This window comes from Panthera pardus, unplaced genomic scaffold (genome assembly GCF_024362965.1).
Source record: "Panthera pardus isolate Hobbes unplaced genomic scaffold, ASM2436296v1 HiC_scaffold_8, whole genome shotgun sequence".
Classification (NCBI taxonomy): domain Eukaryota; kingdom Metazoa; phylum Chordata; class Mammalia; order Carnivora; family Felidae; genus Panthera; species Panthera pardus.
The window spans coordinates 145,108,320-145,122,241 of record NW_026527013.1 but is presented as its reverse complement, the minus strand read 5'-3'; the positions used below and the strand labels follow the sequence as shown (position 1 = coordinate 145,122,241).

The 13,922-nt window shown below is 41.3% G+C and overlaps 2 protein-coding genes across 8 annotated transcripts in view; one reads left to right on the top strand and one right to left on the bottom strand.

The window, feature by feature from the left end:
• NRF1 (nuclear respiratory factor 1) overlaps nucleotides 1–13,922 on the bottom strand; it is a 147,233-nt gene that overhangs the window by 100,972 nt on the left and 32,339 nt on the right. The gene's annotated exons all lie outside the window — the stretch shown is intronic.
• Nucleotides 11,442–12,620, top strand: LOC109268981 (60S ribosomal protein L7-like 1). Its single transcript, XM_019452729.2, has one exon. The coding sequence runs from the start codon at nucleotides 11,457–11,459 to the stop codon at nucleotides 12,198–12,200; it is 744 nt and encodes a 247-aa protein (XP_019308274.2). The 5' UTR covers nucleotides 11,442–11,456; the 3' UTR covers nucleotides 12,201–12,620.

The window sequence follows — 13,922 nt, the reverse complement described above, 5'->3', positions numbered from 1 at the left end:
AAAAAAAAGAAAGGCAGCCAGACAGCTATAACCCTTATGGCTATAAGTAAGAAGAATATACTTATCTATTCAAGTAAAATTCTTCTATCATTTTTATTCTACTCTATTGTAAAACTCTCCTTTTCCTTCTTTGAAGACTTCTGAGATCCTTGATTTCTCTGAGTGATTGCTTTCTTTCTTTTCCCTAGAGGCCTACCCCTACCCTTACCCCTCCAGAGAGCTTTCTTAAGCCCCATCTTGTTATGTCTTTGTTCTTCAGGTCAACTGGTTCCATGTAGATGATGACCAGATCTTCGCCTTTCAGAGAGGCTCTTGATTTCTGTTTAATATTCTTGTGTTGTGTCCAAAAAAAAATTTTTTTTTGCTCTTTTTATTACCTTCTCTCACTCTCACACCACTATACATATAACAACTCATCCTTCTAACTCTGATTCCTAACTTTGGGACTATTCAATTATCTCAAGGAGTATTCTCTATTTCAAAATAAAATTCACTTTAATTACAAAATAAAACAACCACATGATGTCTCAAATCTACAAAGGTCAGGAATCACTGATTATCATTTGACCCCCCCTCTTTCCACACGTTCTTTCTGCTTGAGGTCATCTCCCCAGCCCTGTATCTCTGTGTGGCATAATGCTTTCATGATTGTTTCTTCAAATGGAGCTTTGGAAGATACATGGTAAAATAGCATGTATTTAATAAGAGAAAAAAATTTTTTTTAAAAAAAGGTAAAATGTTAACATTTGGGAAATGTGGGTAATGAGAGATCTTTATACTATTTTTACAACTTTTCTAAAAATCTAAAATTATGTTGAAATAATTTTTTTCTTTTCTTCCTCTTCTCCTCCTCCTCCCCCTCCTCCTCCTCCTACTTTTCCTTCTTCTTCTTCTTTTCTTCTTCTTTAAAGAAAGCTATCTAGGGGCGCCTGGGTGGCTCGGTCAGTTAAGCGGCCGACTTCGGCTCAGGTCATGATCTCACGGTCCGTGAGTTCGAGCCCCGCGTCGGGCTCTGTGCTGACAGCTCAGAGCCTGGAGCCTGTTTCGGATTCTGTGTCTCCCTCTCTCTCTGCCCCTCCCCTGTTCATGCTCTGTCTCTCTCTGTCTCAAAAATAAATAAACGTTAAAAAAAATAAATAAAAAAATTAAAAAAAAGAAAGCTATCTAGTAAGGTTTCTTCCATATCCTAAGTTTGGTGCATTTCAGAAAGGTTTCTTCCATATCCTAAGTTTGGTGCATTTCAGAATATTCAAGGGACTATATCCTATCTCCCAGATTTGCACATATCCAAAATGCAATTTGGACACACTATTTAAGTTGCACAATTAAACACAATATACGAGAGGAAAACACCATGAAAATACTGTTTTTCCATCCATTTCACTGTTCTAGAGTGATAGACAAACTACGTAGGTCATTTTTAAATTCTGGGTTCTTCAAAATTGTTTTTAAATGATTTGGGATTAGATGGCAATCTAACTGCCTTTCAAAGGGATTTGTCCACCATGCACTTGGTGTAATGGATTTCCATTCTTTCCTGCAGAATGCGGTCCGCGGCATAAATCAATACGGCAGTCTGTTTCACAGGCCTGTCACTTGTGCCCAGTGCCTCATCACTTTCCATCTCTCTCCCCATCCCACCCTGCAGCCTCTCTAACCATTTCTTTCAGCACTCTGTAAAAAGCAAAGGCAAAGGTATTTCAGACTTCTCTGAACCAGAGAGGGATACTTGTAAATGATGCTTTCGATGTTTTCATAAAATAACACATAAAATAGGATGTTTAAAGCCAGATATGACTGGCGCGTGCGCGCGCGCGCGCACACACACACACACACACACACACACACACACACACACTGCTGGAGGTCATCATTTCTAGTAAACCATTTTAACTTTCATCCATGCGGAGTCAGATTCTGCAGACAGCAAAACTGATAGGAAATGCTAATAAATGAAAACAGATAGTAAGAATGTTTAAAAACAGCACAGACTATTATCAGATTATCCAGGACCCTTGGGATAAGTTACTTAACCCGTAAGCCTCAATTTCAACATTTGTTTTTAAGTGAAAAGAAAACGATAGTACCTGTCCTCAAAGCATATGAGGTTAAACGATATCATCCAGATAAAGTGAAAAACACAATGCTCAGGCACATAAATGCTCAATATTAATTATGATGATGACATCAGAATTCCTCATACCCTTTATGGTCATACCCTTCTTGACTCAATACCTGACTAGTCTTGCAAGGACTGGGCCTCAATTTCTTTATCTTTACATGAGACATCCAGCTCTGAGAATATGGTTTTCTTGTGTGCAAGATTTTGAGTCGGGCATCTAAAAAGCCCTTCCTTATTATACTAACTCTGGCAACTGAGATACTGTCCTCCTAGACATAAGGAAACAGTAGAGAACCCACAACTCCAGCCTAATTGTATGAGAGTGCACAAAATGCACTCTTTTTTAAAAAAAAAAAAGTAGATGAACTAGTAGATGAACTAGATGAGCTAGTAGATGAACTACTACTAGTAGATGAGCTAGTAGATGAACCTACAGTGACTCCTCCAAACAGATGAGAGAAGCAAGGTGAAAGCAACTTGTCACTCTAGATACCGCATCCAAATGAAGGTACATGTGGGGCCAGTGATGTTCAGCAGATTAGTCAACACTCCACTCAAGAAAGTCATTCCCCAAAACAATAACATTGCATTTAATAAGTTTACTAAAACCTCTTTCTTTCTTAGCTGGATCATCATGGGGTTGGGAAGGAGTGGTCTGGTACAGAGGAGTTCCTGCTCTTGCCATTCTGGGCCAGGAAGGGCGAGACTGAAAGGTAATGAAAAAGGCCCAGAAAAACGGATTTGCCTGTCTCCAAGCACCCTGGTAGTTGAAGTCAATAACGCCTAGGAAGCTACCAGAATTTGGATGACACGTCCAACAGAGTTCAATTTAATCTAATCCACACACAATGGATAAGATTAAGTGTAGAATATTAAAAAAAATCAAAGTATAAAGAGCAGGCCAGGAAATCCAATCGAGGTATAACTTAACGTAAAGGAAACCACTCGGCTAATCAATAGCATTATCATATCAAAAGAAAAACTGCCAAGAACTGCCGAAGGGAAAGTCTCAGAGCCAGGCTGCGTCCACAGTCCAAACCAGGCAGAGTAAAACCAAGAGGTTCAACCTATATTCTCGGACATGTCCAGAATCTAAACTCCATAACTAGGATAGAAATTTCGCTCGACAGAAGAGCCTTTCTCAAGAAAGCCTAAAGTTAACAGTAGAATTTGATTCTTGGGGGAATGTAAAGTAATGGATCAAAATCTCAACACAGCAGGAAAAAAAAAAACTGCACAAGAAAGTCAAGGTGAAAAGAGCAGCACGGGTAAAATGTAGCTTAATTCTGAGTAATAAGTGGAGCTTAAGACAAGAAGAATCCATTTGATCTTCCTAGGAATATTCTCTTTCAAAAAGCCCACTGGTGATACCGGACTTGAAAAAAATATCCTCCCACACCACTGTGCTCTCCAAAGAGGGAGAAAAGATGAAGCCACAGTCATGTAGGCAGTTGATTGTTTTCCATTTTCAGACTCCAACTATAGGTAAAAATGCAGAAAACTAAATATAGTACAAAATAGAATGGAAGGGTTATGAACCATGACCATGTAAAAGCACAGATAAAACTGAGAGAAATGAGGAAGAAGGGGTGGGGGAGTGGAGGAATGGCTAGGAGCACTGACATCCCATCTTCAGGCAGGGAGGGAGTCAGGTATTAAGAGCTAATGGAAGGGGCACCTCAGTGGCTCAGTTGGGACTCCTGATTTCAACTCAGGTCATGATCCCAGGGTCGTGGGATCAAGCCCCCCATCGGGATCTGTGCTGAGTGTGGAGTCTGCTTAAGATTCTCTCTTTCTTTCTTTCCCTCTCTCTCTCTCTCTCTCGCTCTCTCTCTCTGTGCCTCCCCCCTATTCACACTCTCTATCAAAAAAAAAAAAAAAAAAAAAAAGAGGGGCTCCTGGGTGGCTCAGTCGGTTGAGTGTCCGACTTCGGCTCAGGTCATGATCTCACAGTTCATAGGTTCGAGCCCCGCATCAGGCTCTGTGCTGACTGCTTGCTCAGACCCTGGAGCCTGCTTCAGATTCTGTCTCTTTCCCTCTCTGTCCCTCCCTCGCTCACGCTTTGTCTCACTCTAGCTCTCAAAAAAAAAAATAAAGGTAAAAAAAAAAGAGCGAAAGGAAGAACTCAGTATGACGATGTAACCAACAAAACTAGAGGGGAGCACAGGGAACACTGAGGTAATCCTTATACAGAAGGAAATCAAAAATGCCCACATCTGATAAACCAAGAAGTGGTACTGACATATTATTTACAGTTACAGAGTGCTTATTGTTTGACAATATCATAAACAAAATTTAACTATTTTATATATTTTATAGAGATATAAAAATGGTCAATCATCTCTGAAAAGGAGGACTTTTCAGGGGGTAGGGAAGAGTGTGGCAAAGGCCATTGATTTTTATTATAAATCCTTCTACTTGATTTTTTATCATGAGTGTATACTTTGGCTTCTACCAAAATAAACTTTTTTTTTAATTTTTTTTTTTTAACGTTTATTTATTTTTGAGACAGAGAGAGACAGAGCATGAACGGGGGAGGGTCAGAGAGAGGGAGACACAGAATCTGCAACAGGCTCCAGGCTCTGAGCTGTCAGCACAGAGCCCGACGCGGGGCTTGAACTCACGGACCGTGAGATCATGACCTGAGCCGAAGTCGGCCGCTTAACCGACTGAGCCACCCAGGTGCCCCAAAATAAACTTTTAAAACAAATAACTAGAAGATAGCCTTCCAAACTGAGCCTTTTGAAATTTAAGTGACAGACTATAGCAAATTGTCACTAGAAAAATCAAATTCTTATCTTATGCTAAGAATCAAGAGAACAGCACAGATCAAGTTTAGAAATCACCTTGCCTTGCGTAAGAGTAACTTCTTAATTTGGAGCATCTGAAAGTAACAAAATTTTGTATGACTGCAATCACATAGTATTTTTCATTCTGATATGTTGACAAAATTTGTAGATATTCATTAATATTAATAACAGCCCAAGAATCCAGTTAATAATAGTGCTGTTATATAATATGTGAGAAAAAAAGCTCACTACACGACATCATAATGACTTACGGATGAGTATTCGCAGTATTGTCAAACTAATACTGTAAGCTCATTGAAGGCAGCACTTGGGTCCATCAAGTCTCTATGAATAGTAGCTGTCATCATTTGCTCTTTAATAAATGTTTGGGTATATAATTGGTTGCATATTTTAATTACTAAAGCAAAACCCAGGCATTACGGTTTCTGTAGTTTCCCCGTAAGGCTGTGATGGCTATTCATCTCTTGTCTTTCAGTCCCAAGCCCTTCTATTGTGCTGAAGTGCTGTCTACCCAGCTTTGGGCTGGGTCAGCAGCCAACCTTTACCAGACTTGCCTGCCAGTTTCCTGTTAGGTTTTACCAAGGGGAAGCAAAAGTGTGGACTAGGAGGAGGGAGGGAGAGGGGATTTCCTTGTAGTTCTCATTCCTATCCACGTTGTTCCAGCAAAGAGGGCAGCTCTATCTCCCAGCTCCAGCTGCCCCTTCTCCCCTGGTGGGTGAGCACCAGCTGCCTGGCATCCCACTCAGAGATCCAGCTACCAGCTGTGTGGGGGCCCCTCTGAACTCCGAGAGTCTTCTCTTCTGTTCCTCCAGCCCTAGGGGTGGTGGCTGCCAGCCGTAGTTCTTAGTATCTGGATTACCTCGATGTCCACTTTTTGCCCCTTCAGTCTTCCAGCACCTAGGTAGCCCATTCCCAGAATTAAATGCCCTGAAATACCTCCTATGGTTTACTAGGCCTGGATTGATACAAAGGGAAGAAAATATGTACCCTCATCAGAAATAACTCATAGGGGGGCGCCTGGGTGGCTCAGTCGGTTGAGCGTCCGACTTCGGCTCAGGTCATGATCTCATGGTCCGGGAGTTCCAGCCCCGCGTTGGGCTCTGTGCTGATGGCTCAGAGCCTGGAGCCTGTTTCAGATTCTGTGTCTCCCTCTCTCTCTGACCCTCCCCCGTTCATGCTCTGTCTCTCTCTGTCTCAAAAATAAATAAACGTTAAAAAAAAATTTTTTTTTAATAAAAAAAAGAAATAACTCATAGGGTGCTGGTAAGCAGCAAAACTTTATACTGACTTGTATAAGTCAATACAACAAAATGTATTGATATTTTATATTGTCAATAAAGTAGATTCTAAGGACATTTTCCGGTAAGATTTCCACTAGGATTTGTTTCCACACACTGATGGAAGGTGAACTCAAATCTTGAGTCTGATGAATCATTAAAACAAGGCTAAGTTAGAGAGTATAATATGAGTCATGAAGAGAGAAATGTAACACTTAGAAGTTAAGAGGGTAACAGACAGAAAGGGAGGTGGGAGATATAAATATAACCCTGTATCTATTTGAGTGTATCTTACTTATTCTTTTTTTTTTTTTTTAATTTTTAATAAGCTCTACACCCAACATGGGGCTTAAACTCAGGACCCCGAGATCAAGAGTTGCATGCTCTACCGTCTGAGCCAGCCTGATGCACCTATAAAAAGTCTAACATTCCAGACACCTCAAAATCAACATCACAGAAATACAATAAGTGTATTTTTATGGAAATATTAGTGACAAACTATTATTCACAAAAATATTTGTCATATTATTCAATTAACAGACTAGTTTAGGTGTCTGGACCAATCAAAGAAAATGTGGCAGCGATGGCAGTTTTGACCTTCATCTACCGCTCTAAGCTCTTGGCAGACGGCACAGATCCTGCACATCTATTGAAAATCAACAGTGGGTACTATCTATAATTTCCAGTGTGGCTTGCAGCAATTTAGAGTTGTTATTTTTTCTTAGAATGGAACTGGACACAAAGTGTACAAGGGTGTACAAAGTCTCCTCTCCATTCCCCCTCATACCTGCTTAAAGGATTGACCCCACTTCTATAGCGAGGTGGTTAAGAGTACAGAGTGTGATGGGGCGCCTGGGTGGCGCAGTCGGTTAAGCATCCGACTTCAGCCAGGTCACGATCTCACGGTCCGTGGGTTCCAGCCCCGCGTTGGGCTCTGTGCTGATGGCTCAGAGCCTGGAGCCTGTTTCAGATTCTGTGTCTCCCTCTCTCTCTGCCCCTCCCCCGTTCATGCTCTGTCTCTCTCTGTCCCAAAAATAAATAAAAAACGTTGAAAAAAAAAAATTAAAAAAAAAAAAAAAAGAGTACAGAGTGTGAAGCTCAAGTATTATTGGATTCATGTCTTTGCCCTGCCATTCACTAGCACCTTAGACAAGTTCCACTTGACTTCTATGCCTTGGTTTCATCAGCTTTCTCAAATGGGGAGACTAACGGAACCTACTTAATAGAATTACTGAGGACCAAATAAGTTAATAGGTACAAGGGCTTATAACGGGACATGGTATGTAACAAGTCCTATGTAAGTGTTACCTACTATTATTATCATTATTAATTCCACATAGAAATATAAGCAAAGCATAGAAATGCCAAAAGGAAAGTTACATGATTTATTGTTATATTGGGGGAAAAAATGCTTATAGATCACAAACCAAAAGGTTTTGGCCAGGGGCACCTGGCTGGCTGTCAGTGGAACATGTGACTCTTGATCTCGGGGATGTGGGTTGGAGTCCCACACTGGGTGTAGAGATTACTTAAAAATAAAATCTTAGGAAAAAAAAAAGTTTGGGGCTTATAAGGACCTCTACCCAGAAGTAGTTCTTGACATTTTTTGGATTATGAACCCTTCCGAGGATATGTGAAAGCTATAGACGTCCTCCCTATAAAAATGCATATATACACAGAATTTTCCAAAATATTTCAACATTCGTGGACTCAAATCACAGATTATTTCATGATAATGCATTTACACCAAAGCTGAAACACTAGAGGGTGCCACAACCAAAGAAAAATGTAAAGAAAGCACAGAGAATTTCAGATTGCTTAAAATTCTTCAACTGAAACAAACATCCTTCCACAGAAAAGAAGAATGGGGTGAATCTACTTCACCCAATGCTTTAAAATACATGAACTCTTCTACAGGATCTAGATGAGCACCATCCAACAGAAATTTCTGCGACGGAAATGTTCTGAATTTGCACTGTCCAAAACAGAAGCCGCTAACCACGTGTGGCTACTGACCACGTGAAAATGTGACAACTATGACTAAGGCATTAAAATTAAAATTGTATTTAGTTTTAATTGATTTTTAACTTCAAAACCACATGTGGCTGTGGCTACCACACTGAAGAGTGCAGCTCTACATTCTATTTTTAAGTTTTGAAATGACTTGCTTCTAATCACAGGCATTACACAGCATTGTTAAAGAACTTGAAGGGGGCATCCATGAACATCCAGATAGAGGACTCACAAAAAGTCAGAGGACCAAAGGAACACAGCTCTCGGCTGCCTTCACTCCAGATTCTTTCTTTATACTGCAATTTAATCTGCTAAAAATAAAGCTAATGCTGACCCACCTGTCAGAGAACAGTAGTCTATCCACATTGTAAAACATCTCACAGCTCACAACCCTGTGTCAATCACGGTGCCCTGAATGAAAAAGGTACCTAACTGAATGCTGATGACAATGATAAAAAGGATTAGAAAATGCATTTGCAACTATTCGGATGCTTATTAACAGCCACGAATATCAATAAAAAGCAGGTGAGTTGCTGAAGCTATCCCCGGATTAGAAACACGGTGGATAGGGAGTTGAGTATGCCCAGGCATTTGCTAACGGTCAGAAAGCAGCTGGCTCTTTTTTGCAGAAAAATCATTTGTCCACAGCTGCTCCCCAAATCACCAAAAATCAAATTAGCGGTTGTCATGTGAGAGCAAGAGCAGAGGCTGCCTCAATTTCCATTAAGGAGAAATAACTTAAATTGCCAGAAGTCCCATCCCTCCATCTCAGACAAGCACAAAGGACACTTTTATTTCAGATCCTGCTTTCTGTGAAATATAGCATTGTTGCCTGGCGGCCTCTGTGCTGGGCCTCAGTCCTGCTGGATCTGCCTTTCCACAGCCGACATTCAGTTAAAGCGGCCTCTTAGATTCTGGCGGACCGTTCAACGCATCATTTTTCTCTTGAGATAACTACGCTAACGCTGGTCTCTGGAGAAAATCATGAAGGAAGAAAGGTCAGTACTACAGATGGAGGGACCTGCAAGTCAGGCATTCTCTCACTCGTTTTACAAATATTCACTGAACTCTTATCACGTACTCCTAGATTATTTTAGCAACAGCAGTCCAAGGAAAACTATGGTTGGCAGCTCTTAACTTTTTATTTTTAGTTAAAAAAATGTATTGTTATAGAAGCAACTGTTTGGGCAATTGAGAAACACAGGTGAGAGAAACAAAAAAGAAACAGGAGTCACTACAACCTGCTGAGATGGCCCCGTTACCAAGTTACCAATTTGGCCTATGCTTCTAGCATCCCTCTTCCCCCTGCGGCGGCGAAGCTTCTTATATGGTTGCTTTTGTTTTCTTCCTTTTAAAAACAAAAGTGTGGCTACAGTGCATATCCTATTTTACTTAAGATTTTATTTTTAAGTAATCTCTACACTCAACGTGGGGTTTGAACTCACGACCCTGAGATTAAGGGTGGCACACTCCACCGACTGAGCCAGCCAGGCGTCCCAAGTGCACATACCGTTTCATAAATATTTTAAAATTTAATACATAATAAAATTGTTCATGTTATTAACATTTTCAGACCATTTTTTAACGTTTACAGAGCATTCCCCTGTAAAACTGTACACTGGGTATTTTACTAATTCCCTAAAGTCAATGATTTAGGTTGTTTCCAAGTTTTCACTATTATAAACAGCACTGTGATGACAATTCTGATATTCAATAAATATCTGTTCAATAAATAAGTAGACAAGTGATTTGCTGAGCTAAGTCTTTGCATATACCTGATTATGTCCTTAGTTTCTAAAGGACATGAAACTTTGTTTCATCATTATAATTCTGGACTTGCTATCATAGCAGGCATGGAAAGGTAATGCAGTAAAAACAGCAACCGAGACATAAAAGTAAGCACATACCTGGCAGTGGATGGAGGACAGAATGAAAATACTAACCTTGACAATGAAAAATGGAGGTATGGCTCCCAGAAGGTAGAATATAGGAAGAGGGAAGTAAGTGCAGGGGTACTCACACCATCTTACAAAATGACAAGTTGAGACCATATTGAAAGTTGATGGATCAAAAAATAAAAATTTTATCTCTTAAAAGTTTAAAGATAACTAATCAGAGTCTAAAAATAATATAAATATCAACTAATGGGAGATGGAGAGAGAAAGAGGCAGTAAAATTGAGTTAGTTCTTATTTTTCATATCAAAAAATCTACAAGATATTGTCTAAAGTTGATGACTAAGGAACAGAAGTTTATACATATTAATAAGCCTTATCAAAGTGACTCCAGGAGAAGCTATAAATAGAAATAGTGGGGGCACCTGGGTGCCTCAGCCGGTTGGGCGTCCCACTTGGGCTCAGGTCATGATCTCATGGTTCATGAGTTCAAGCCCCACATCGGGCTGTCAGTACAGAGCCCACTTCAGATCCTCTGTCCCCTTTTCTCTCTGCCCATCCCTCGCTCGTGCGCTCTCTCAAAAATAAATAAATGTTAAAAAAAATTTTTTTTAAATAGAAATAGTGAAATGTTTTTTTAAATATTTATTTTTGAGAGAGAGAGAGAGAGAGAGAGAGAGAGAGAGAGAGAGAGACAGCATGCACGAGTGGGGTAAGGTGGCGGGGTGGTGGAAACAGATGATATGAAGTGGGCTCTGTGCTGACAGAAGAGAGCCTGATGCAGGGCTCAAACTCACGAATGGTGACATCATGACCTGAGCTGAAGTCAGTCACTTAACTGACTGAGTCACCCAGGTGCCCCAGTGAAATAGTTTTTAAACATGGTCTTTAGATGGTAAGGCTGGGGATGGGAAGAAAAGAGATGAGGCAGGAGACATGTTTTTTTCATCATAAGCTTCTCCCTCCTATTCGATTTTTTAACATCGAAAAGTTTATGATGAAAAAAACATGTCTCCTGCCTCATCTCTTTTCTTCCCATCCAGATGAAGTTTGGTTAAAGAAGCTGTAACTACTGGGGTGCCTGGGTGGCTCAGTTGGCTGAGTGTCCGACTCTGGATTTTGGCTCTGGTCATGATCTAATGGTTTGTGGGTTCAAGCCTCATATCGGGCTCCATGCTGGCAGTGCAGAAGCTGCTTGGGATTCTCTCTCTCCCCCTCTCTCTCTCTCTCTGACTCTCCCCCCTTTTTGCACCCCCCCCCAATACGCTCATGCTCTCTCTCTCTCAAAATAAATAAATAAACTTTAAAAAAATCTGTAGGGTAGCCACAGCTTTGGAAACATGGCAGAGCAAGAGCAAAGAAAAAAGATTCCTTTGGTTCCAGAAAATCTCCTGAAAAAGAGGAAGGCGTATCAGGCCCTTAAAGCCACTCAAGCGAAGCAGGCACTTTTGGACAAGAAGGAGCAGAAGAAAGGAAAAGAGGTCAAGTTTAAGCGACTGGAATGGTTCCTACATGATTCCTGGCGGCAGCAACGCGACAGGGTGCGCCTCAGACGACTAGAAGTGAAACCTCACGGTTTGGAAGTGCCGGATAAACATTCCTTGGCCTTTGTTGTACACATCCAAAGGATTAATGGGGTGAGTTCACTGGTGCAGAGGACCACTGCAAGGCTTCGCCTGAAGAAGATTTTCAGTGGTGTCTTTTTCAGAGTGACCCCCCAGACCATAAAAACGCTGCGTATAGTGGAACCGTATGTGGCCTGGGGATTTCCAAATCTGAAGTCTGTCCGGGAACTCATCTTGAAACGTGGACAAGCCAAGGTCAAGAATAAAACCATCCCTTTGACAGACAACACAGTGATTGAGGAGCACCTGGGGAAGTACGGTGTTATTTGCTTGGAAGACCTCATTCATGAAATTGCCTTTCCGGGGAAGAATTTCCAGGCCATTTGTGACTTCTTACGTCCTTTCCATCTCTCAGTGGCCCGTCATGCTACCAAGAATAGAGTGGGCTTTCTCAAGGAGGTGGGCTTACCAGGCTATCGAGGCGAACGCATCAATCAGCTCATTCGGCAGCTGAATTAAACCCAGAATATCTGAAAGCACAGCACATTGGAGGTGTGTTTTGTCTTTTGGAATTGTTATCAGTATCTTCAAAGAAGATATTTTCTGCTATACCTTCAGAAACTAGAGGGGGGGGGGGAGTCAAGGAAAAGATGATGACGTTCCTGGCAGGCACGTCTCATCACAGCCCAGTTCCAAGAAAAAATTCCAGTGTGTTTTCCACGTTGACTACACTGTCACCCCTTAAGTCAGCAGAGGACTCATGCCATGGAAGAGAGAATCCTGCTACGTCACATCTTCCATTCTGGGGTTTGATGTTAGTAAACGAGTATCCAAGCATGAATACAAGACAGCAGTGGACCACGCTCAGGGACATACTTGAACCTGGGGGTTCTTGGGGCTTTGTTTTGGAAGGAATTTAAAATATAGTTACAAAGAAGAGCACAAAAAAAAAAAAAAAAATCTGTAACTATTCACTTTGACTCCCATTGACTATATCCTTCGATCCTTTTTATTTTTTTTGAGAGACAGCATGCGAGTGGGAGAGGGGCAGAGAGAAAGGGAGAGAAAGAGAATCTTAAGCAGGCTCCAAGATCAGCCTAGAGCCCAATGCGGGGCTCGATCCCACAACCCTGGAATCACGACCTGAGCCCAAATCAAGAGTCAGACGCTTAACTGACAGCCACCCAGGAACCCTCATATCCCTCTACCTTGATAGCTAGTCACACTCAACTGCCCACAGAGCTTTCCTTTAACCAGAGGCAAACTTAAAAATACTTAAGACCTTGAAGACCATCTAGTCTGATTTTTCTCATTTTACAGATTTAGTTGAGACCCAGAAGAGTTAAATGAATTACTCAAAGTCACATCTCTAGTTGGTGGCAAAACCAAAATTCAAACCCACATCTCTTGCCTTCCAATCAAGTGCTCCTTTCGTTCCATCAGAGACCTACCCTTTGTCCTGGAGTACAATCTATTATTGGCTTGGGCTCCTTAACTGCTAATCCCACACTACTATGTCTATATCTTCAAGCCAAAATGTGGCTTTTACTCAGGGTGCAGTGAATTTGTATCATAATAAATTTGTATTGTAAATATGCATGTTGGGAGCGCTTGGGTGGCTCAGTCAGTTAAGCATCGGACTTCAGCTCAGGTCATGATCTCTTGGTTCGTGAGTTCGAGCCCCACACCAGGCTCTCTGCTGTCAGCACAGAGCCCCCTTCGGATGCTCTGTCCCCTTCTCTCTGCCCTTCCCCCACTCATTCTCTCTCTCTCTCTCTGAAAAATATATACACTTTAAAAAATTACAAATATGGATGCATATACTTTTTCAAAACTGCACCTGCAGTCACCCACTACAATGCCTCCTGATGCCCCCACCAGCCCTGCCTGAAAGGATACAGCTACTTTGAGGACTGGCCCCTAAAGCCAAGAGGCCTGACAGCACGCTTCCCAGCCGCAGGAGTAAATGCATGGTTTCCAAAGCTCCGTCTTTTGAAGCAATGTCTTCTGTGAGCACCGGGGTGGACAACTGATTTCATGTATTTCTTCACCCAGATTAAATGATTTAGCTAACTATCCACTCTCACTTTTGGCAGATGGAAAGAGAACAAAACTGATTACAAATTTTGAGGAAAATGGAGAATTGTGCACATTATTTTTATGTTTGTGACGATTATGTCATTTTATAAAAATTGTTTTAAAATCAAATTTTAAATGGTATGAAAGTCCCTATTATTTGTA

What these genes read in the sequence shown, in the direction of transcription:
- LOC109268981 (XM_019452729.2), top strand. Translation starts at nt 11,457, where the DNA reads ATGGCAGAGCAAGAGCAAAGAAAAAAGATTCCTTTGGTTCCAGAAAAT.